Source organism: Oncorhynchus clarkii, chromosome 18, assembly GCF_045791955.1.
Source record: "Oncorhynchus clarkii lewisi isolate Uvic-CL-2024 chromosome 18, UVic_Ocla_1.0, whole genome shotgun sequence".
Classification (NCBI taxonomy): Eukaryota; Metazoa; Chordata; class Actinopteri; order Salmoniformes; family Salmonidae; genus Oncorhynchus; species Oncorhynchus clarkii.
In genome coordinates, this window is record NC_092164.1 from 37,730,588 (window position 1) to 37,757,114 (window position 26,527).

A 26,527-nucleotide genomic window follows, 5' to 3' on the forward strand; every position below is an offset into this window, starting at 1 on the left:
ATGCTTGGGTGTTCATGGGCAAAAGAGTGTCCAAAACTCTGTAGGGAAATAATCTGAACCTGAGAAAGGGTACTTGTTGATGCCTTGAAAGTCAAGAAGAATCAATACAATTGTTGACCGTGAGAACCAGGAGGAGTGGAGGGATATGCAAACAAAGACAAAGGAGTGAGAGAGGGAGGGAGAGGAAGAGAGAGTTAAAATGATCCTCCTCGAACAAATCCTTTTCAATCTGATCAGTGTTTGGGATGGACTAACCAGCTTGGGACTCTGTAGCTTGTGACCAGGTAAGGAAACGTATTCTCCCCCAAAACATTTATTACTCCTTGGGATGGTTGCAAATGTTTTAAAATGTACAAATCTAACCTTCAAGATAATCTGCTTTGCTCTGTCCAAATGGTTTGATCGAGCCAGGCTAGAACTCTATTTTAGAAACCTTTCAGATTGAAAGTAAATGTCTTCAAAATTGTTAAAATGCTTATTTTCTAGTGAAGTCGAAAAAGCTAGTATAAAACAATATGTTCAAATTTGTAGGCATAGTTTTTATTGATCTCCCTCAATGTAGTATTAGTGTGTTAGAGTGTTAGTACTTTTTTTACGTAATTGTCAAGACACCTTACCTGGGATTCTACAAATGTCTGTAATATGTAGCTTATGAAAAGTATAGGATAAAGGTTTTTCCATGTAAATTAATTATACAATAGTCATATTTTCCATAGGATCATACGTGATATTTCAACTTCAGTATAATAGAAGCATGATCTGAAACAGTTTGACGTGACAAAGTGACAAATAGATCAATTGTGACTGCTTATTTAGGAATGATTTAATTATTTTGGAGTAGCCAGTTGTATTGCTGCAAATGTGCATGTTTGATTTCAAGCTGCATTGGGATTTACATTTTGTATTATGTCTTTACTATTGGTCATTTGTATGGTTATTTCTGGAATCGTGTTTGTCTGTATTTTTTCTCAAGTTTGTACTTTGGTATTGTGATTATGCTTCACTATCTATAGAATAAAGAAGTCGATTGAAATGTCATTCATCTGTACATTCGTAGAAAAAAAGTTGCTATCTAGAACCTAAAAGGGTTATTCGGCTGTCCCCATTGGATAACCCATTGAGAGAACCATTGTTGGTTCCAGGTAGAACTCTTTTGGTTACAGGTAGAACCCTCGTTTAAAAAATGCTTTCATTCATTTTTTTTTACAATACAAAACAGACACAACATCAACAGCATACAGACGCACACCAACATCCATAACATCACCCCTGACCAGACCCACCGGCTCACACCCCTATCTTCAACTGCTGGATCACTCTCCCCCTCACGTGGCCTAAACTGCACCATTTTGTTTCTCTCCATCGCCCATGCACTTTCAACATTTAAATAATAAAGCCTTACAATTGAATGATTGACAAGAAAAGTATCGTCCAACCCATTTGGTATCTCACTGCACATGTCTTGAAATATGCAAAGACAAATTAAAAGTACATTTACATTGTAATTCTGACAGCCAACTTTCCAGCTCCGCCCACAACTCCTGGACTTTAAAACATTCCCAGAAGGCATGGATTATTGAGTCATTGTTAGTTTTACACTTAAGACATGACTTTGCTGTTGTGCTATAGAATTTGTGAATTTTGTCTTGTGTAATAAATTCTATACATTAGTTTATTTAAGTGATAATGCCCGAGAAGCCGGTGTTTGGAGGATGTTATTGGCACGGGTTTTGTTAGGCCCGAGGCGAAGTCGAATCTAGGGTTGCTACCCAAGCTAGCTGGTTGTTCATTCTATTGGTTCGGATGCCAGAGACTCGATCCAGTCGTTAAGTCTTTTGTTCTAAATCTATGGTCATTCGTTTTAAATGTTCCGTTGCCATGATGGCTGGCAACATTGTTATCCTTTGCTTGCTAGCTAGCCAACTTTGGCTAACACAGTCACGTCAAACAACAGTGCAGTCAGAATAACGTCAAAGTAGCTGCATTTGCTTTTGTTAAAGCTATTTTCAGTGTTTTTATTTTTTTAAACATACATAATATTGAGCTAGTGTGCGATTTCACCTGGCATAGGACATTTGCTCTCTCGCCAGGCCACTGTTCAGAAGAGATACAGTAGCCAACTGCACAGCTAACACAGTCACTTCAAACTGAAGCTGAAATGACAGCAAACTAGCCGCATTTCGTGTTTTCCTATTGACATTGTTTTGTATTTATCCATTGAAATAATGCTGATTCATGATTTTGACTGGCTGAAAAGCTGCCAGCCTATCTGTCTCGTTCCGACTCCCGACTTGTTCATTACCATAGGAGATCAAATTTCAAAATTGAAACAGTGTTGCAAATATCGAAGAGACGGACAGCAATGTTATACAAAATCTCTGCTGATGAAAAACAAATGCTACTCTAAAAGAACTGGGAAATTATGTCTAGATGCTTTTTACAATGTAGATCTAGTATATAAATTGCCTGGCTGGGCTGATGAGACAGTGGACAGCACAGTCAGATGGAACAGAGTAATTAAGCATTTCCACGTCATAGATTTAGCCGGTGGTAACTTGTGGAATAGACACTGTCTGGAATGCGGTTTTAACCAATCAGCATCCAGGATTAGACCCACCTGTTGTATAAACTGGATTAAGTGTACATTTTTGTTAACAATAATTTTGTTCGTTATGTTCCAACATTCCCTTCACCTTGAGCCAATATCAGTTATTTTTATGTCTTGGTTCCAGTAGTTTATATACATTTAGGAGATTTTCAGTTGGATAGGCTCTCTGCAAGGTTTGTATAACTTACGTATATGAATATCCTTTGACTCAAATAGGGTTCCCTCAAGAGTTGTACATAGATCCCAAAAGGGTTCTCTTATTTGACAGCCGAAGAACCCTTTTGGAACCCTTTTCTCTAAGACCGTAATGCAAAATCATATCATGATGATTGCTTGACCTGGATACTGAATGGGGGATTTGTCCGAAACACTGAGCAAATATATATTGGACAACAAGGTATTTCCCCAGTACATAAACACTTCAAAGGGATCTTCCACTGTGCCATGTGAGGTTTGGATAGTGCTAGTTTACAAAAGCTCCTACTCAGTGGTGTAAAGGACTTAAGTAAAAAATACTTAAAACTACTACTTAAACAGTTTTTTTTTTGGGGGGGGGGGGTATCTGCACTTCACTATTTCTATTTTTGACACCCTTTACTTTTACTCCACTACATTCCTAACGAAAATAATGTATTTTTTACTCCATTCATTTTCCCTGACAGCCTAAAGAACACGTTACATTTTGAGTGATTAACAGGACTATAAGGGCACAAGGCGAGACCCGGATTCAGATACGGGAGGCAGATGGTTTGAGTCTTTGATATTTATTAAATATTGATATTTGATATTTATTAAACATAGGCAAGAGAATGGTCGTGGACAGGCAAAAGGTCAAAACCAGTTCAAAGTGCAGGAGGTACAGAGTGGCAGGCAGGCTCGAGGTCAGGGCAGGCAGAATGGTCAGGCAGGTGAGTACGGAGTCCAAAAAACAGGCAAGGGTCAAAACCGGGAGGACTAGCAAAAGAGAATAGAGAAGGCAGGAGCACGGGAAAACTCCTGGTTGACTTGAAAAACATACAAGACGAACTGGCACAGAGAGACAGGAAACACAGGGATATACAGTTGAAGTCGAAAGTTTACATACACTTAGGTTGGAGTCATTAAAACTCGTTTTTCAACCACTCCACAAATTTCTTGTTAACAAACTATAGTTTTGGCAAGTCGGTTAGGACCTCTAGTTTGTGAATGACACATGTCATTTTTCCAACAATTGTTTACAGACAGATTATTTCACTTATAATTTACTGTATCACAATTCCAGTGGGTCTCAGGTTTACATCCATTAAGTTGACTGTGCCTTTAACCAGCTTGGAAAAATTCCATTAAATTATGTCATGGCTTTAGAAGCTTCTGATAGGCTAATTGACATAATTTGAGTCAATTGGAGGTGTACCTCCAAATACACATCAATGATGTCGCTCTTGCTGCTGGTGATTCTCTGATCCACCTCTACACAGACGACACCATTCTGTAAACATCTGGCCCTTCTTTGGACTGTGTTAACTAACCTCCAGACGAGCTTCAATGCCATACAACTCTCCTTCTGTGGCCTCCAACTGCTCTTAAATGCAACTACAAATACCTAGGTGTCTGGTTTGACTGTAAGCTCTCCTTCCAGACTCACATTAAGCATCTCCAATCTAAAATTAAATCTAGAATTGGCTTCCTATTTCGCAACACAGCATCCTTCACTCATGCTGCCAAACATACCCTCGTAAAACTGACCATCCTACCGATCCTCGACTTCAGCGATGTCATTTATAAAATAGCCTCCAACATTCTACTCAACAAATTGGATGCAGTCTATCACAGTGCCATCCGTTTTGTCACCAAAGCCCCATACACTACCCACCACTGCGACCTGTACGCTCTCGTTGGCTGGCCCTCGCTTCATACTCGTCGCCAAACCCACTGACTCCAGGTCATCTACAAGCCCTGCCTTATCTCAGCTCACTGGTCACGATAGCAGCACCCACCCGTAGCACGCGCTCCAGCAGGTTTATCTCACTGGTCACCCCCAAAGCCAATTCTTCCTTTGGCCGCCTTTCCTTCCATCATCTGCTGCCAATGACTGGAACAAACTGCAAAAATCACTGAAGCTGGAGACTCATATCTCCCTCACTAGCTTTAAGCACCACCTGTCTGAGCAGCTCACAAATCACTGCACCTGTACATAGCCCATCTGCTAACAGCCCATCCAACTACCTCATCCCCATACTGTATTTATTGATGTATCTTGCTCCTTTGCACCCCAGTATCTCTACTTGCACATTCATCTTCTGCACACCTACCGTTCCAGTGTTTAGTTGCTATAGTATAATTACTTCACCACCATGGCCTATTTATTTACTTCCTTATCTTACCTCATTTGCACTCACTGTATATAGACTTTTTTGTTTAATTTTTTTATATTGTATTATTGACTGTATGTTTTGTTTATTTAATGTGTAACTCAGTGTTGTTGTATGTGTCGAACTGCTACGCTTTATCTTGGCCAGGTCGCAGTTGCAAATGAGAACTTGTCCCTCAACTAGCCTACCTGGTTAAATAAAGGTAAAATAAAAAAATATAAAACCTGTGGATGTATTTCAAGGCCTACCTTCAAACTCAGTGCCTCTTTGCTTGACATCATGGGAAAATCAAAAGAAATCAGCCAAGACCTCAGAAAATATTTGTAGACCTCCACAAGTCTGGTTCATCCTTGGGAGCATTTTCCAAACGCCTGAAGGTAACACGCTCATCTGTACAAACAATAGTACGCAAGTATAAACACCATGGGACCACGCAGCCGTCATACCGCTCAGGAAGGAGACGCGTTCTGTCTCCTAGAGATGAACGTACTTTGGTGCAAAAAGTGCAAATCAATCCCAGAACAACAGCAAAGGCCCTTGTGAAGATGCTGGAGGAAACAGGTACAAAGGTATATATATCCAGAGTAAAATGAGTCCTATATCAACATAAATGAAAGGCAGCTCAGCAAGGAAGAAGCCACTGCTCCAAAACCACCATAAAAAGCCAGACTATGGTTTGCATCTGCCCATGGGGACAAAGATCGTACTTTTTGGAGAAATGTCCTCCGGTCTGATGAAACAAAAATAGAACTGTTTGGCCATAATTACCAACGTTATGTTTGGAGGAAAAGGGGGGAGGCTTGCAAGCCAAAGAACACCATTCCAACCGTGAAGCACGGGGTGGCAGCATCATGTTGTGTGGGTGCTTTGCTGCAGGAGGAACTGGTGCACTTCACAAAATAGATGGCATCATGAGGAGTAAAATTATGTGGATATATTGAAGCAATTTATGGGCAGAGCTGAAAAAGTGTGTGCGAGCAAGGAGGCCTACAAGCCTGACTCAGTTATACCAGCTCTGTCAGGAGGAATGGGCCAAAATTCACCCAACTTGTTGTGGGAAGCTTTTGTAAGGCTACCCGAAACCTTTGACCCAAGTTAAACAATTTAAAGGCAATGCTACCAAATACTAATTTAGCGTTTCTAAATTTCTGACCCACTGGGAATGCGATGAAAGAAATAAAAGCTGAAACAAATAATTTTCTCTGCTATTATTCTGACATTTCACATTCTTTAAATAAAGTGGTGATCCTAACTGACCTAAAACAGGGAAGTTTTACTAGGATGGTGAAAGAAGTTTAAATGTATTTGGCTAAGGTGTATGTAAACATCCGACTTCAACTGTATACACCAGGGATAATAAGCGACACATGGAGAGTGCGGAGCCAATCACAAGACAGGTGAAACAGATCAGGGTGTGACAAGGACAGGAAAATGGCCCAATTCACCCACTTATCAAGAGAACATCCCTGCTCCTCCGTACCGCCTCTGATTTGACGGACTCAACAGACACAAATGCTTCATTTGTAAATGATGAGTGTGCCCGACTTTCCGTAAATTTAAATCAAGACAACCTGCCGTCTGGTTTGCCATATATGAGGAATTTGAAATTATTTATACTAAAAGTATACTTAAGTATATATTTTGAATTACATTTACTTTTGATACTGAAGTATGTTTAAAATTAAGTGCTTTTAGACTTTTAATCACATTGTACAGTATTTTACTGGGTGACTTACACTTTAACTTGAGTAATTTTCTGTTACGGTATCTTTACTTTTAGTCAAAGTATGGCAATGAAGTACTTTTCCCAGCACTGCTTCAACTGTATGAAATGGAATTGTAGTGGTCATGGACAGTTACCAGTGTTTTACTGTACACAGAGTCCATGGGAACTAAGTGTGAAGTCAGACGATCGCCTTGGTTGTGATAACTGGATAATTCACCAGCATAAGCATATTTCTCAGTCCAATGCCTTCTTTGGATGGGCTTGTGGCCACATGCTTGTGTCAAGGTCATGGCATGACCTTTGACCCAGGCTCATATGTTTGGCACCTTTGAATATTTGACATCTCTACATAGTCGCGGCGATACATAACCAATTCTTGCTTTGTTGCTGATATTTCCTATTGGTCACAAGAGTACTGCATTTCACACGGTGTTTCAGAATGAAAGTATGTAAGGCAACACGGTCATTGATTTTTAGATAGTTTCCTTTCCACTATGGATTACAATGAAACATGGGCTTTTCTGCAGCTTCAACTAATCTATAGTCAGATTAAGTGTCTGTGTTTTAACACACTTAACAATGAGCTTTTGAAAGCATGGTATACAACTGTACAGTCCAGAGACACCTGTCCTACAGGATCCCCGATAGCTGCCCAGAGGTAAACCGTCACATCGTGTCACGGTTGAGGTTGAGTCAGTGGCACAACCTTTAGACTTTTACTTCAACCCCTGCAGTGAAGTTAACATAGCTCAGCCTATTTTTAAGACGTGTTAACGGCAAGCATGCTTATCGACCAAAGTGAAGGGCCTGTTGAACACATGTTGATGTTGCAGAATTTTTTAACTCCAGTTACCAAAACACTTGTTGGAAACAGCATGGGTCCCACTTATAGTAGACTGTGTCTTACTAATTGCTTGGATGGAAAGGTCTGTGGTGGTACACTGTAATTGTCCTACGTAGTTTGAAAACAGTGATTTTCAAACACTATGAGATTCGCGATGACACTGGGAGCAAGGAAATACCCTCCCTTGGACTAAAAACTAATTGTAGGTTTTGAAAATCACAGTTTTTTCAAACTTTTAATCCTACTATGTCACAGAGAATCATTTTTTGAAAGACCTTTCTTCTCATCTTTTTAACCACAGATCATAGAAACACACTGTTTTCACATATGTTGACACTGGTTTGGTGCTGGAGATTTTTTTAATTTTTTTAACCTTTATTTAACTAGGTAAGTCAGTTAAGAACAAATTCTTATTTTCAATGACAGCCTAGGAACAGTGGGTTAACTGCCTTGTTCAGGAGCAGAACGACAGATTTGTATCTTGTCAGCTCGGGGATTTGAACTTGTAACTCTTTCGGTTCCTAGTCCAATGCTCTAACCACTAGGCTACCCTGCCGCCCAAATGAAGAATATGAGGTTGAAAACTGGCGGAATTGTCCTTTAAGTTTTGAGAGCGAAAGACGAAAAAAAGGTACAACTAAATTGGAAAATGTCATTGCCTTGATACAGTGTCAGATTTTCAAAGTAGTATTTATATTTCTACATACCCTTGATATTATATATTAATACATACCCATGATGTGATATGTGGTACTGTTTTAAAACTTTAATTTAGAATCAGGTTAAAGGAAATTGTGTACCATTCGTAGCACCTATACTGAACAATTTTATTTGATGAGAATGTGTTGTGGAAGGCATACCTTGTGGAAAAGTCAACGTGAAATACTGTAAATATCCCATATATTCTACACGTATGGAAACAACGCCTTGACTTTCTGAGGTGAGCAGGCCAGGGCTAATCCTCCGCTCCACCCTCAGGTATTAATCCTGGGAATCCTATTAGTGTGTCAACCTTGGGAGGAGGAAAGTCCCTCCTGGTCAGAAGACTTGGACTTGCCAAGGCTCGTGGAGGATTCTTTGCGCGTAGCTGGTTGTCCAAAACAATGATTTACCCCACATTTAGTCATTCCATTGACTTATTAATTAAAGGCAGCGAATAGATTACGTATAGGAAGTGTCAGTGTTACTGCTCTATGAAGGAGTGGTGGAACAGAAAGATATAAAGAGGTAGAAACATGCGATAATGAGGATTTGAGCAAGACTTGGTAAGGGTCATCAAACAAACGACCTGCTTTATGCTGGCTCTGAATACATATTTTAGAACTACCTGATGTTAACGTCGATAGTGCATTTGATCTAGAGTGAGAAGCTACGTCCAACATGAAATTCAAAGTATAATATTGCCAGTGAACTATAGACATCCGTCTTAATTACAAACATTATAGGTTATGGCTGTTTTGTAACAAATAATGGCATATTAAATTGTATTAAGTCAATTGTATCATCTGGTGACAACCAAAATCTTACATATGGTAAAATGACCAATGATATAGTTCCTTGGTTAAGTAAATTACTAAGGCATGTACCCTTTTTATTCTAGCAACAACATTGTTTTAGCATGTTGTTACACAATGATGTAAAGGGGTAGTGCGTTACATGATCCAGAGTGCGTTAGATGACCCAGAGTTAGATGATCTCGCGGATACAATTTTTATGTCTCTGCGTGCAGTATGTAGGAAGTAAGAGGCACTTCCGCGAACCAACGCTAACTAGCGTTAGCGCAATGACTGGAAGTCTACAGGTACGCTAAGATACGGCTTCGCACCTGAGTGCAGTACTGAGAGGACGTTAGTGGTAGTTTCCCGAGCCAATGCTACCTTCCTTCATACTGGAAGGCAGAGACATACAAATGGTATCCACAAGTTCATCTAACTCTGGGTAAGTAGAAAAACTGCTTAATTGCCAGAATCTCTCACTGCACTGTCGGACTTTTCTGTCATTTCAACAGTAAAACACTGTAAATCTGTTACACAGCATTAAAAAGGCTGTAGATTGCGCTGAATTATGGGTAAAATTCTTAAAAAGTACTGTTATAGAAAATTACTCTAACATGCTGTACTTCTTTATGGTAATAGCTCAGGCCTACTGTAGATTCAAATGATCAGTTGCAGGCACCAACCTCATGCTGTCTGGCGAGACATGAATATCAGACTATTTTATTAAATACCTTCTTGAAGCTGCTGTGAAGTGGAATAACATTTTCAGAAGCTACTGGGTAGGTACCTTGACTTGTTTATACACTGCCTTCGAAAATTATTCAGACCCCTTGACTTTTTCTACATTTTGTTACGTTACAGCCTTATTATAAAATTGATTACATTTTTTCCCCTCATCGATCTACACACAATACCCCATAACGACAAAGCAAAAACTGTTTTTAGAAATTTTTGCAAATGTATAAAAAAGAAAAATGGAAATTTCACATTTACATAAGAATTCAGAGCCTTTACTCAGTACTTTGTTGAAGCACCTTTGGCAGCGATTACAGCAGCGAGTCTCCTTGAGTATTACAAGCTTGGCACACCTGTGTTTGGGGAGTTTCTCCCATTCTTCTCTCCAGATCCTCTCAATGTCTGTCAGGTTGGATTGGGAGCGTCGCTGCACAGCTATTTTCAGGTCTCTCCAGAGATGTTCGATCGGGTTCAAGTCCGGGCACTGGCTGGGCCACTCAAGGACAATCAGAGACTTGTCCTCAAGCCACTCCTGTGTTGTCTTGGCTGTGTGCTTAGGGTCGTTGTCCCGTTGGAAGGTGAACCTTCGCCCCAGTCTGAGGTCTTGACCACTCTGGAGCAAGTTTTCATCAAGGATCTCTCTGTTTTTGCTCTGTTCATCTTTCCCTTGATCCTGACTAGTCTCCCAGTCCCTGCTGCTGAAAAATTATCTCACAGCATGATGCTGCCACCACCAAGCTTCACTGTAGGGATGGTGCCAGGTTTCCTCCAGAAGTGACACTTGGCATTCATCAGACCAGAGTATCTTGTTTCTCATGGTCTGAGAGTCTTTAGGTGACTTTTTGCAAACTCCAAGTGGGCTGTCATGTGCGTTTTACTGAGGAGTGAGTTCTGTCTGGCCACTCTACCATAAAGGCCTGATTGGTGGAGTGCAGCAAGGTTCTTCCATCTCCACAGAGGAACTCTAGAGCTCTGTCAGAGTGACCATGGGGTTCTTGGTCATCTCCCTGACCAAGGCCTTCTCTCCGATTGCTCTGTTTGGCCAGGCGGCCAGCTCTATGAAGAGTCCACTGTGTTGTTGGGGACCTTCAATGGATCTGTGCCTCGACACAATCCTTTCTCAGAGCCCTATGGATAAATCCTTCAACCTCATGGCTTGGTTTTTGATCTGACATGCACTGTCAACTCTGGGGCTTTATATAGACAGATGTCCTCCTTTCCAAATCATGTCCAATCAATTGAATTTACCACAGTTACCCATCAAGTTGTAGAAACATCTCAAGGATGATCAATGGAAACAGGAAGCACCTGAGCTCAATTTCGAGTCTCATATCAAAGGGTCTGAATACCTTTGTAAATAAGGTATTTCTGTTTTGTATTTTTTAAATTAATTTGAGAAAAACAATTAAAACCTTTTTTTCTCGCTTTGTCGTTATGTGGTATTGTGTGTAGATTGCTGAATATTTTATTTAATCCATTTTAGAATAAAGCTGTAACGTAACAACATGTGGAAAAGGACAAGGAGTCTGAATACTTTCCGAAGGCACTATAAGTATCTTTATTGCGAACCAACAGTTAGCTGGCTAATGTTGACACAAGCCCTTTCGATCGGCTCTAAATTGCTCGTAAACATCTTACTCTGTGCGACCTAGAAAAAAAATTGCCCATATAATAATTGTTGTGATGATAGGCTTTGCTGTACCGCAGCCTCTGAGTGCAGTAGGGAATCAACTGAGCACCCATTATGTTTTCACTATTACTACAGAGAAATGGCTTGTTTTTAGCAATTAAAAAGACATGACCATTGGATAAGACTCATAGTGTTGTGCCTGCCAACCACTGGGCAGCTCTATCACAGTGTCACCGGAGATAGCTAGAAGCATATCCAATTTATTTTCCTCCCAGGATTATATTTCAAGTAGGATAGAAGCCTACACAAAAAAAGAACTAATATTGCTAGCCATCTAGATGTCACTGTGATACAGTCTACTCAATGAGGAGAGCATGAATGGCAACAACACCGGCACAGTATTCTCCTTAGCTGTCACAACCCTGTGTGACATACAATTGAAGTCGGAAGTTTACATACACCTTAGCCAAATACATTAAAACTCTGTTTTTCACAATTCCTGACATTTAATCTGAGTAAAAATTCCCTGTCTTAATTAAGTCAGTTAGGATCACCACTTTATTTTAAGAATGTGAAATGTCAGAATAATAGTAGAGCATGATTTATTTCAGGTTTTATTTATTTCATCACATTCCCAGTGGGTCAGAAGTTTACATACACTTAATTAGTATTTGGTAGCATTGCCTTTAAATTGTTTAACTTGGGTCAAATGCTTTTGGTAGCCTCCCGCAAGCTTCCCACAATATGTTGAGTGAATTTTGTCCATTCCTCCTGACAGAGCTGGTGTAAATGAGTCAGGTTTGTAGGCCTCCTTACTCGCACATGCTTTTTCAGTTCTGCCCACACATTTTCTATAGGATGGAGGTCAGGGCTTTGTGATGGCCACTCCAATACCTTGACTTTGTTGTCCTTAAGCCATTTTGCCACAACTTTGGAAGTATGCTTGGGGTCATTGTCCATTTGGAAGACCCATTTGCGACCAAGCTTTAACTTCCTGACTGATGTCTTGAGATGTTGCTTCAATATATCCACATCATTTTACCCCTCATGATGCCATCTATTTTGTGAAGTGCACCAGTCCCTCCTGCAGCAAAGCACCCACACAACATGATGCTGCCACCCCGTGCTTCACGGTTGGGATGGTGTTCTTTGGCTTGCAAGCCTCCCCCTTTTTCCTCCAAACATAACGTTGATCATTATGGCCAAACAGTTCTATTTTTGTTTCATCAGACCAGAGGATATTTCTCCAAAAAGTACGATCTTTGTCCCCATGTGCAGATGCAAACTGTAGTCTGGCTTTTTATGGCGGGTTTGGAGCAGTGGCTTCTTCCTTGCTGAGCTGCCTTTCAGGTTATGTTGATATAGGACTCATTTTACTCTGGATATATATACTTTTGTACCTGTTTCCTCCAGCATCTTCACAAGGTCCGTTGCTGTTGTTCTGGGATTGATTTGCACTTTTCGCACCAAGGTAAGTTAATCTCTAGGACACAGAACGCGTCTCCTTCCTGAGCGTACTATTGTTTGTACAGATGAACGTGATACCTTCAGGCGTTTGGAAATTGCTCCCAAGGATGAACCAGACTTGTGGAGGTCTACAATTGGCTGATTTCTTTTGATGTCAAGCAAAGAGGCACTGAGTTTGAAGGTAGGCCTTGAAATACATCCACACGTACACCTCCAATTGACTCAAATGATGTTAATTAGCCCATCAGAAGCTTCTAAAGCCATTTTTCCAAGCTGTTTAAAGGCAAAGTCAATTTAATGTATGTCAACTTCTGACCCACTGGAATTGTGATACAGTGAATTATAAGTGAAATAATCTGTCTGTAAACAATTGTTGGAACAAGTACTTGTGTCATGCACAAAGTAGATGTCCTAACCGACTTGCCAAAACTATAGTTTGTTAACAAGAAATTTGCGGAGTGGTTGAAAAACAAGTTTTAATGACTCCAACCTAAGTGTATGTAAACTTCCGACTTCAACTGTATACGTAGCTGTCTTATTTGTATTTGTTCAATGCCTCAATTGATTTCATAAGCTATATTGGATATATGGCTGTACTGGTTCGAATCCACCCAGGATGATGAACCCTGAAGATGGGACAAAGGACATGACAAGGTGGCCCAGAGGAAGACAGCTGTTCTCAACCCTCACTGAGTTTGATTGAAGACGTCTAGTGAGGTAAGTACACACACGCACACACACACACACACACACACACACACACACAACACCTGCTTGATATGTCCCTTGTCACCTATCTTTTTACCCACAGCCTAACAGCCCTGGTGCTCTCTGTCTCTCGTTCAGTTCTTTCTTTTTCTATGCTTGTCTTAGGGGTGAGAAGAGCTGACAAATCAAAACTGAGGATTGCTACGGCGCCCCATGAGGAACACCCGCTGACTTCTCTCTCCTGGATGCTCTCCTGCCCAAACTGTCCCGTTGTGTTTCACTGCCTCTAAACACCGTTACACCAAATAGTTGCCCTGGTTACCAGAGATCTAGGATTGTACCCCACACCCCACTCAAAATATAGTTTTTAAAACACCCTACACAAAATATAGTTTTTTTTGTGTGTTTTAATTGTGCTCTTACTTGTTTAAATATGTGTTAACTGTTTGTACTTCTGTTGTCAATTCTGTTAATGTTGTTACCAGTTTGAATAAACGTATTTTATGCACAAATGTATTGTTTTTCTTACATTTATTGTAGCTTTCAGGGAGATTTTCACTGTACGTTTACAGCATTATACTGGCACCAGAGTTGTCAGCTTAATACTGCAATTTTGCTGACATATATTTGACAGTACTATTTGCCTTACTGTAAAACATTACATCATCCCTTTACAGAAGGGATGCTGTAATATGTTTTACGGTAAGGAAAATAGTAGCGTCAAATATCACAGCATCACGGCTGTAAAGCAAAATTACAGTATTCATCTGGCAACTCTGGGAAAAGTTTTACTGTCTATCCCTTCAATAAGTGCTTAGTAATTACCTAGTAAGGGAGTTTTTAGTTATTTTCACATCCTATTTCCACCTGTCTGACAATAAAAACTGCTTAACAACAGGTGTCAAAATGTGTAATTACAAAATAATTATCAAAACTATCAGAACATGTTAATACAATGTTGTTACTAGGGTTAATTGCAGTATGACTTACTATACAAGTTTAGAGCAAGTTAACGTAAAGTGTTACCCCGCATCGTAGTCCAAACAGTGATATTACCCCAGGAAAAAAAACAAATACTCTGTGGTTGTTAACATGATGACGCACGAATCATGTGTGACGCACAAACGCTTCAAAGGCCATGTCTGATTACGCTAGTGTGTTAAAGTGAGTGAAAACAGATGGTGGAGAGTTCATTTGCAGATGAATGTGTCATCCATGCGCTACATCTGTTGCCCACATCCAGTAGCGTCGAATTCCTCATTAAAACATGCCGGGGAAAACTACTGAGTTTATTCTACCACATTTTTTCAAATCCACTTTAGAAGTTGAAATATAGCATGCTGACATCTCAAGAATTGCCAACTTGATAAAAGTACTACTCCATGATGTAGTAATACTCCATGATGTGACGTAGATGCAGAAAGTAAACAGCATAGTGGGTCAATTTCCTCAACAACAAAGAGCGTTGATGTGCGAGGCTCAGCTTCTCTGCTCTTTTGGTCCCGTGGCTACTGTGTGAGAGCGAAGTGTTGCATCTCGCCCATCTCAATATCTGTGGTGCTGCTTGTGGCAACGTCATTTCTCTGAGACTACCTTTAAATACATTGGATTAAGAATGACTAATGTGACAAATCAATCAACTCTCAATAATCTGATGAAAATATAGGACTGGGGATTATATTTTAAGAAGCAGGCCGTGGCCTATCGGTAGGTGTGGTGAATTGATGATCGCAATGGGGATGGGTAAGCGGCTTATTAGACAGTGTCCTTGAGAAATCTGTTACCTTCTCCTGGTTTTTCCTCGCTGACCCTCAATTCAGGAACTGTTGGATTAGTTGAGGCTTTATACCTACTCTTGGAATTGTTTTGCAGTCAGGTGGTTTGATGGATGTCAATCTCTGACTACACATTACAAATGACATAAACATTAACTCTAACAAGGCTAATTGTTAAATGCTGTTCCCCAGATAAATTTTTTTTTATTTCCCATTACTGTACATTGTAACTCAGGGCTACTGTGCTATTGTAGTCTGTACACACCTCCTCAATAACACAAGGACTAATTGTGTCTCTTTCAATATATTTTATTTTGGTGGTATCCCCCGTGTCTCAGACAACTGTTCCCGTTGTTCCAGTATGAATAACCTCCTAACCCTGCATAGTAAACTGCCTGTCGGTCCACATGAAAATGAAAACCATCATTCATTAACTGCATCCTGCTGGCTGCCTTGTAATCGAATTACACTGCCCAGGGGGGTTCTCAGCTGTTGGCGTCATTCACTCCAAGCCATTGCTGGCTCGTTGAAAACCAATAGCGGTGACTGATTGACTACATCATTGTAGTTGAATTGCTTATGATCCTAGCTCCATTACTCCCCACCGCTGCTGTGCTCGTGTCCTGTCATCGCCATCCTATTGCTCTGTACTGTTCAGTGAATCAATGTCTGATCATGCCCTCGCATATTGCTGTTGTTGTCTATTCACCGAAGTGATAGCATAAGGTTTGAAATCATTTGTATTTCCCAAGACTTAGTATTTCCAATGAATGACTTATCGCCTTTGTCTTTTCCTTCCAGATGAGATGGATGGATAGAAGACGGCTAGAAACGGATTCGTTTGGCTGCCGATCACAAGAGGCCCGCTGTGCCAAAAGGGATCACCGGGAGGCGGACACCTCGACAGCCATTTGTCCCGTTATGGAGCCAACGTGCATTGTTTGATACAGCGACACGGTGATGAAGCACTAACAGCTTTAGCAGAGAGACAAGGTCCTGCGTGCTATAATACTTCTCGAAGAAATTGACCCTGTTGTACAGGGGATTTGGGGATTTTTTTTGCCATGTGTCAAATCAGCTTGCCAGCCGCCCCACGTGACAGCCTCCCTTGACAGGAGAGAAGCGAGACGTCGACCAAAGATGGCCGACAACGCCATCCCACCCCTGATGCTTTTGTCTACAGGGCAAACGCGTTGGGGTGGAGTACTTCCAGGTTTCATCCTACCCTCTTTCCCTCTTTTTTATCTACTCCTCTATACTCTCATATCTTCCTCAGCGGCTGCTGTTAGTTTGCCGGGATTAGACTATGACTATGGAGCCCAGCCCAAGTTTGTTTGCACCCCAATTCCAGCGGACGCAGACCCCAGCTGCTTCACAACAGGCGGGGCAGCACACGGACCTGTCCACGACAGACCCAGCAGTAATGGGCATCATGGACCTGCTGCAGGGGCGCCCAATGGTAACGGCAGGAGGCCGATGGGAATGGGGATGGGGATAGGAATATCAGACGAGGCCAAATCCACCATCCTGCACCTTCGCGAGAGCCTGGTGCGGCAAAAGGAGACCATCTTAGACCAACGGGAGACGATCAGGGAACTGACTGCCAAGCTGACCCTCTGTGAGGGCTTTGGCCGGGGGGTGGGTCATCACGATGACCATCACGATGACCACCATGGAAACGCGCGTCACAACTCCCATCACCCAAGCTCGCATCACTCCTACCATGACGCTGACCACCACGGGGACCCACACTACCCACTGAACAATGGGCACCGATCAGACCCACACCACCGAGGGAAGGATAACTCTGGGAGCAAGCATGGGGTCTTCTCCCCTGAGCAGACTAGGAAAACGCTACAGACACTCAAGGAGAGGCTGGAGAACTTGCAGGTGAGTGGGAACAGGATCAAAGGATGAGTAGGAAAAGGGATAGGAAGCTTATTTGCCCTTTGTGTGAATAGAGGTCATCTTGTGCATCACTGCGGGGCACTGTTTGTCTCGCTACTGACCTGAAATTAAGCACGACAAAGGGCGTTCCGGCTTTCTCCCACGCCGTGAGGATATAAGTGGCCTACAGCCCAAGTTCCATCCACGTGTGTGCGTATGAAGACCTAAATTGATTAGTTAATTATCCTGACTCTCACCATAGAGCCGTCTTGCACTAATGCAATGGGAATTCATGAAGCCTAGGAGAGGGTCCTGTTTGTTTGTTTGTTGTTTGTTTGTTTATTTTATTGCGTGAATGAAGTTCCTTTATAGATACAAAAATCAAACTTAATTGACCACTATTTTTGGGGGGATTATGAAAGATGATTTTTTTATTCTTATGAATTCTGTTTCTCATTATGAACCAGCTGTGTTATCAATCCGCTTAAAGTGATTCTAGCACTCCATAATGAATTGTAAGACCTGCTATAAGACTTGGTATACAGTCTTAGACAAAAAGGTGCTATCTAGAACTTCAAAGCGTTCTTCGGCTGGCCCCATACGAGAACCCTTTGAATAACTATTTTCGGTTCCAGGTAGATCCCTTTTGAGTTCCATGTAGAACCCTTTACACACAGGGTTCTACATGAACAAAAAAGGGTTCTCCTATGGGGACAGCCGAAGAGCCCTTTTTGGAACCCATTTTTTACTAAGAGTGTCGGCATTAATAACACTCATTAATACTGGTGGTTCATTGAAAGTCGATGCCGACCGATATAGTGTTTTACAGCAGGGAGAATTAAACGTGAACATTTTTCACACTGAGTTCTCTTAGATTGCCAACCAAAAGAGCAGTTGTCCAAAAAAAATTGCTTCAAATGTTGCTTGCTTACATTGTGACAATAATGACCATGAGAATGTCCGTAAGTGTTCAGATAACACTGAGATTCACTTTCTTCATCCTATTTATTGAATATCGGTTATCGGTGGATTTATCGGCCTATATCGAAATATCGGTTAAAGGCCAATATTGGCCAATAATATAGATGAAACAATATATTTGTCAGGCTCTAAAAATATACTGTTATCAAATATTCTTGCTATAAGACATCAGATAGGCTTATAGCCTATGCGCGCATTAATAACACATAATAACACTGGTGGTTCATAGAGAAAGGGTTACACAGAAACCTTTGCCTTGAGGGTGTTAGACAAAGACAGTACAGCTGAGATTGGAGCTCCGTCACATAACAGGGACGTCTATGCCGCAAACCGGTTTCCAAGTGTTGCAGGGTTCTAGACACCTTCAATGCCAATTAGCATCATCCATGGTGATGAGCTAATAATCTTGGTGTGCTCTGGCACTGAGTAAAGCCGGATTTGATCAGAGACACTGACAGAAGTAGAGGGAGGGAAGGAAGGAAGGAGGTTTTCCAGGGAGGGAGGAGCCGACTTTAGTATTATTTCATTTATCTGCCCACTTGGAGAGATTAGGGGCAGCACAATATGGCCGACGGAAGCAACCCAGAATGGGCTGAAGTAGAAGAGGTGTCTAAAGAACAAACAAAAAAACAGCTCTTTAAAAGTCCTATTATGGAAATAAATTACCATGGATATGCTCCAGAAAGTGTTAATTACCAAGCACATGGACTAATAATAAGGTATACAAACATTTCCTATTATAACTATTATTAATTCTCTCTCTTTCTCCAGGCCAGGAATTCCTCCAGCTCCTATTCAAGCTCACTGAGAGACCTCCTGCAACGTAAAATCAATGCACTTGAGAAGCAGCTCAACAATCACTACGGTGGGCATCATGATTATGGTCACCATGACGACCACCACGATGACCACCATGACGACCACCACGATGACCATCCGGACGACCACCACGACGACCACCATGAACCTGGTCACCGCGATGACCACCACGATGATCATCACGACGACCACCATGATGACGATCACGACACCCACACCCCTACCCGCTACAACAACCGCCCCAACAACCGTCAAAACAGTCACCATGATGACCATCACTATGACCGACACTATGACCGCCATTATGATCGTAGCCACAGCCGCCATGACACACACCATAACGACCACCATGATGATCACCATGACGACCATCCTGATGATCATCACGACGACCACCACGATGATCTTCACGATGACCACCGTGAAAACGGTGATGACCACCAAGGCAATGACGACCATGGCCATCGTCCTCGTCCAGCCTATAACAGCAAGCCACCACCTCCATTGCCTCTTGGCCGTGGACACAACAAGCTGGAAACTGTGCTGAGCCACCTTAACCACAGGAACTCTAACCCTGGTATTGAAACTCTCTGATAAATAACCCACTTTGCCATTGTATACTCTTGTCCGATTTATATCATGCATTCCAAGTTGTAGCTGTAGGTACAGACATAGTCAGTGCAAGAGGCGCCACTACAGTCCCTGGTTTGAATCCAGTCCGTATCACATTCGGCCATGATTGGGAATCCCATAGGGCGGCGCACAATTGGCCAAGCATCGTCTGAGTTTGGCCGGGGTAGGCCGTCATTGTAAATAAGAATTTGTTCTTAACTGACTTGCCTGGTTAAATAAAGGTAAAAAAAAGATATATAACATATACGCTACCGTTCAAAAGTTTGGGGTCACTTAGAAATGTCCTTGTTTTTGAAAGAAAAGCACATTTTTTTGTCTATTAATTAAAATAACATCAAATTGATCAGAAATACAGTGTAGACATTGTTCATGTTGTAAATGACTATTGTAGCTGGAAACGGCAGATTTTTAATGGAATATCTACATAGGCGTACAGAGGCCCATTATCAGCAACCATCACTCCTGTGTTCCAATGACACATTGTGTTAGCTAATCCAAGTTTATAATTTTGAAAGGCTAATTGATCATTAGAAAACCCTTTTGCAATTATGTTAGCACAGCTGCAAACTGTTGTACTGATTAAAGAAGCAATACAACTGGCCTTCTTTAGACTAGTTGAGTATCTGGAGCATCAGCATTTGTGGTTTCGATTACAGGCTCAAAATATCCAGAAACAAAGAACTTTCTTCTGAAACTCAGTCTATTCTTGTTCTGAGAAATGAAGGCTATTCCATGCGAGAAATTGCCAAGAATCTTAAGATCTCGTACAATGCTGTGTACTACTCCCTTCACAGAACAGCGCAAACTGGCCCTAACCAGAATAGAAAGAGGAGTGGGAGGCCCCGGTGCACAACTGAGCAAGAGGACAAAAACATTTGAGAGTCTAGTTTGAGAAACAGACGCCTCACCAGTCCTCAACTGGCAGCTTCATTAAATAGTACCCGCAAAACACCAGTCTCAAAGTCAACAGTGCAGAGGCGACACCGGGATGCTGGCCTTCGAAGAACACAGACACTGACAAATTCGTTGCTCATATTTTGCTGTTTTGTATTCCAACAGGTACCCGGAAAAAGCCAAAGAGTCCGGATGCTTTCCAGATTGGCTTCCCTATGCGCACTAACTACATGTATGGAAGGATAAAAAAGACCCTACTCATTGAAATCTTCACCCTCACTGTCTGCCTCTGGATAAAAGGGGGTTCAGGGCCTGGCCTCGGCACGCCCTTCTCCTACTCTGTCCCGGGACAGGCCAACGAACTGGTTCTGATCGAATGGGGCAACAATCCCATGGAACTACTGGTTAATGACAATGTAAGAGCATGATTGCATATTTTGCATATTTTCACATTGTGCCCCTAGTGACCAATTTGTGAAGATATACGGTTCATTCTCACTTCTTACACATATACAGTGCATTCGGAAAGTATTCAGACCCCTTGATTTTTTCCACATTTTGTTACGTTACAGCCTTATTCTAAAATTGATTAAATCGTTTCTCCCCCCTCATCAATCTACACACAATACCCCATAATAACAAAGCAAAAACAGGTTCTGACAAGGAGTGTTTGAACATTTTTATCAACATTTTAAGTAAGCATATGTTATCAGTCAGTTGTCCCATTGGCAGCACAAGTGGAAAATCAATCACCTCAAGGCAGGCAAGCTTACACTTCAGTGGCAGGTGACTCCATTCTCATCCAATCAGGCACCAGATTTCGATTTATCTCCTGTCCTCAAGGAACGAGGCAGGGGGCAGTTGTGACAGTTACAGTTCACCTGGATCCTGCTATCACCCTGTCTTTCCCCCTTAGAGACAGTGGCCCTATCCTCATCTATCATCCTCCCTAATGGCATAAGACCTCAGAGGGCAAAGGGCAAGCAGCTTACCTAGCACAGTCATGTGGAGAGGCGTTCCATGACAGGGTGGACGCAGGGATAGACACATGGTCCGGGCCCATACTATACCTGTGCATGAGTCAGGGTTTCTCCCAGACAAGAGGGGATTTGGTGGTTCAACCTGGGAGATACCTAGCTATGGCACCTGAAGGCTATGTTGTTATGAGCTGACAGAAAATTAAAAATGACATTACTTGAAATGCGATGGCTATTTGTACCTATTCACAAAACCGGACAAATCTTTCATAAAATATCTCCCTAAAAAACAATATTTGTGTTATTATAATAAAATGTCCACGACAATGACACTACAGTCAGCCAATGAACCAATCAATTAACCTAGTAATAATCTCTTTCTCCGAACAGAACTTGGCCCTTTTCTCTCACCGAAATATTTTGTTTGGACTCTTTGGCTTGAGCCAATTAATCAATCAATCAGCCAATCATGCAATTATTTAATCAAGCCAGTGACTCTATTTCTCTGCACAGGCAGTGACGTTGCCCATGGCTATGACGGATGGGAAGTGGCACCACCTGTGCATGACATGGTCGTCACACGATGGGCATTGGGAGGCCTTCCAGGATGGCGTCAAAAGGGGGTCTGGAGAGAACCTATCTGCATGGCATCCCATCAAGCCTGGTGGAGTCTTTATTCTGGGCCAGGAACAGGTACAACTATACGTTTTCTCGCTACGAATTTGCATTCTCAAAGTTCTGAAGAACATATAAAACGCTGGGATAAGAACGGAAATTTCAAACAGCAGTACTGGATCCCACTGCTGCCTCCAAATGTTACCTGCCTGTCACAATTCCCAATTTTGGGCTTTGCAGAATACAAAAAGTGGTAAATACAATCATGTTAAAGATTATTATTATTTAGTTGTGTCCTGAGAAGACACAGGTTATTGCCAAAACTAAGCTTGGGAATCAACTTTAGCATTAATAAGCAACTACTTACTAGCTTTTCGCAACTTTGCAACTACTAGCATGTTAGCTAACCCTTCCCCTAACCCTAACCCATAGCCTAGCTAATGTTAGCCACCTAGCTGACGTTAGCTTTAGCCACCTAGCTAACTTTAGCCACAACATATCATATGAATTGAAATTCATAACATTTCACACTAAATGGATGATGGACATCCACAAATGAATTCATACCATATGAAATGTAACATATCAAACTAAATGGAGTGTCCCAGATTTACATTCACTATGTTACGTCTACCCCTGAGTCCAGGTTGGAGCATCTGCTAAATGACTCAAATGTAAATATAAAATGACTGATCCCTCTGAAACATATTACAGCTTAAACTGTTGCTAATGCTTCAAATTCATCACTCAGTTTGGTCTTCCTTGGGAGATCCACTCTGACCAGGGCTCTAATGTCATGTCTAGTGAGTTCCAGGAAGTGACTGATGATTTAGGCCACAAATAAGAAGTTACCATAAGACTAGGCCATGAAATGGTTATAAGTACGAAGGTTGATTGATCTGACCGGCCTAGTTTTAGAACGTAGTTGGCGGGTTAACCAACCTTGCTTTGAAGGGGTAAAAAGGTGGAAAACTCAAAGGCAAAATAATTGTGTATTGATCTTTTATTGTGGTATATCTATTACTTTTACATATTTTGTAAAAAATCCTCTGTTTTCCTAACAGGATACCCTAGGTGGCCGATTTGACGCCACCCAGTCCTTCGTGGGCGAGATGTCAGACCTCCAGTTGTGGTCCCGCGTTCTCACACCCAATGAAATCTATAGCCAGGCTTCCTGCGGAGGTCACCTGGCGGGTGACCTCATCTCCTGGACAGAGGCAGTGGTCGAGCTTCACGGCGGGGTCACCAAATACCCCTTTGACCCCTGCCACTAAGGACTACCCCACTCTGATGTTATTTAACGAGCTGTCTGGTGTGGCAGCAGGGCTCTGTGCACTACGCTGCAGACACATGACAGGCCCTTAGCGACAAACCAGGCTGGCCCTTAGCCATTCTGCAATTTTGCCATCCCTTTCCTCTCTGTTCTGCCTTCCCCCTCGCTGGGCCGAGGAACTGGGAAGACTTTAAAAGAGCAAAGGCTGGATTTAACTGAATGGCCATGACCGCTGCTGCTCCCGGGATCCAATACCGGTAATAGGATTCCCTGTCTTTAAATGGGTCCACCCATGTTTGCCTCGGGCCTCAGTAAAGCCCTTCATCAGTCAGGTGTTCAAAGAATCATAACATTTTACTGGGACATTCTATGCCGGGATATGGTTCTCAAAATCCTAACACTCCAGATGTTATTTGTTCGTCTTTCTGTTTTTTTTGTTGCTGGCGAGCAGGACGATACCAGTGACTAAAAGGAACACACTGAGGCAGAATGCTCATAAACCAACTGTGGACAATATGGAATGAACAAACTAAAGGCACTCAAAACAGCCACATCGATGGCAAGTGTATGAGTTGGAAGACAATGATAACGATTTGATGATTGAATGTGATGAATGTGAGGTACTACATTGTATTTTTTTGTACATGAAGATGGAGGATCTCATCTATGGTTTTAGTTGTTTATTTTTTTTGGGGGGGGGGGGGGGGGGGGGGTTAGCCTGTCTCAACTCTACCTTTCACGCAAAAATGTTAGAAGACTATTTTATACTACTGTGTTGTACACACGTGCAACTGATAAGCGTTCCATTTTATTTTTCAGATGAATTTAGCTCTACCAATATCAACTGATCAACACTCAACTGGATTGTAATTTCTATCAGTGTGTCTGAAATGGCTGCCAGGTTTTATGAAACACCCGAGTTGAAGTTGTGGACATGAGCCCGCATAAATACAGGTTAACTGCCTGTCAAGAGGTCCTAAGCTAATGCTGACATCTCCATTGTAAATCTTGTGGTTTTACAGGCAGATTTACCTGACAAATAGAGCTCGGATCTAGATCCAGGCTATTTCGCGTTGTCATAGCAGACACATGCTCATAAATACATTCACGCATGAATGCACATGCACTCAAAACAGCTTGGGGAAGACAAACAATTCTGTAATGCTCTAAAAGGCTTATATTCAAAGTCAACCTCATTCAATGTTGGTTTTTATTAATTGGGTCTTGTGTTTTTTATGCATGTAAAATGCTTATAAAAATAGGTTTAAAAAAAATATAGCCTGTCTTGAATATCAACTGTCAAAATCATAAACAAATACAAACCATTCATTTTTTTGTTGTAAATATAAGGCATTTTACACAACAACACATCCTTTCCTTGTCTATCCTTTCACTGTGGTCATCCCTTTTCTGTCTGTAAAAACATTCAAATTAGGAATTGATTTAGTTGCATGTGCTTACTCACCCCCATTTCACTGTGGGCTATTAAGTTCGGAATGTCTATGTCTCATTGAATCACATGAACACTGATCGTAAAAGGGTCATCTGTTGTTGCCATGGTGATAGTATAGAGCTTAGCTGGACATGCCCCCCTGACCACTAATAGTCATTACAACCATTACAGTACACAACAATTACAGTGGGTGACATTTTGTAGATATTTGTTAATGCACCTTTGTGAGAGGACATAGTGGTCTGTATTGTTGTGTAAGAGTTTATAATGCCAAGTTGAGCATTATAAAAACCCATGCTCCCATTTTCCTGTTAGTGGGCCAAATGTATGTGAAGTAAAAATAAAAAAAACACACACAAAAAACAATTAAGTTTCTCATTTGTTACAAATAAAAAATACTATTGATTCATTAATGAATGCTAATACAAGTGGATATAATTCAGGTTAAACAGCATTGAATGCAGTTGTATAATCTGAATCTATGTTGCTTCCATAACGTTTGCTTAATCTCGCCTTTGGTATACATTTTAATCTGTATATAAAGACACACTCAATAGTTTTTCCTTTCTTTCTTGTCTGTAAATATTGAACAACCTTTTATTTATTCGTTCTTGTGTGTTTGGTCAAAAGTCCCTTTCCTTTGTGTGTAAGCCAAAAACATGTCAAATGAATTGTAAAACTTAAATGAGGAATACATGAATAAAACTCTGTTAAATATGTTTCAATAAAATCAAGATTTTGAATAAAACGATTGCGTATCTCATGAATGGATATTTCATGTCATTTCTTTCATTGCTGGTCAGTCTTACCCTGCAAAGGCTGGTGCTGATCCAAGCTTTTGCTCCAGTCAAGCAGTAACACTTCTAATTAAAGCATTGAATAATTCATATAGTTCATATTTGTTAAAACTGTGATTAAGTAGAATCTGATGTGTTACTGCTTTGAGAATCTGCCATGTTTCCAAACACAGAGCATGCTGGGAAGGGCAGCTACCGCTATATTGCTTACACATATCCAGCCCCTTTACAGATCTGTGAACACCAAACAGGTAAAGGATGGGAGGCCTAAATACAAAGGAAGCAGAGGCATGATGACCAATCGGAGTCCACCTTGTTGGCCACAAGAGGGTGTGAGTTGCCTTTGGAAGGTGTTCTGTATGTTCAGTAGCCTATATCATCATGACGGCTTAAAGACCAATAAAAGTCCAAGTTAGAATGCTTCAGCTTTGTTTTGTATGCTTTAAAGAGGCAAGCAGCACAACAACAAAGATCATATATCATGTATAATCAACAAGATTAGAACAAAGTATACGAAATACATTTATTTTTGGCAAGGCACAATATAGGCTAGGTTTGGAATATCCGCCAGCAATAAGGTCCTCATCTTTTTCAGGAATGAACTGTAGCCTATTTTAACTCACAATACTAGCTGTAGCCTCAGCTCTGTACGGTATGTTTGTCTTTCTTCGTATAGCACTTTCAACCCCCCAGGGATGTCCTATGCCTTGATATTTGCCCTGTGTCGAGAACCCGAGAGCTGATAAGCGTGCAGAGGGTGCGTGCTGTTGGAAGAATTCAAATCCTGTGGCTGCCGGTCTCAACTGGCTGGTGATTATCAGTTGGCAAAACAAGACTCTCGCACAGCCTACAAAATTG

At 41.4% G+C, this 26,527-nt stretch overlaps 1 protein-coding gene across 1 annotated transcript; it reads left to right on the forward strand.

The window, feature by feature from the left end:
* Positions 1 to 226: 226 nt before the first annotated feature.
* Positions 227 to 25,620, forward strand: LOC139373428 (neuronal pentraxin-1-like). Its single transcript, XM_071113909.1, has 6 exons — positions 227 to 284; positions 16,142 to 17,230; positions 18,980 to 19,604; positions 20,720 to 20,970; positions 22,045 to 22,224; positions 23,211 to 25,620. Exons 2-6 carry the CDS (start codon positions 16,481 to 16,483, stop codon positions 23,418 to 23,420), a joined length of 2,016 nt encoding a protein of 671 aa, XP_070970010.1. The 5' UTR covers positions 227 to 284; positions 16,142 to 16,480; the 3' UTR covers positions 23,421 to 25,620.
* The last annotated feature ends 907 nt before the right edge of the window (positions 25,621 to 26,527 follow it).

Coding starts and splice junctions, on each gene's coding strand:
- LOC139373428 (XM_071113909.1), top strand. CDS start 16,481: ATGGCCGACAACGCCATCCCACCCCTGATGCTTTTGTCTACAGGGCAA. Junction 19,605..20,719: donor CCACAGGAACTCTAACCCTG/GTATTGAAACTC, acceptor GTATTCCAACAG/GTACCCGGAAAAAGCCAAAG. Junction 22,225..23,210: donor TTATTCTGGGCCAGGAACAG/GTACAACTATAC, acceptor TTTTCCTAACAG/GATACCCTAGGTGGCCGATT.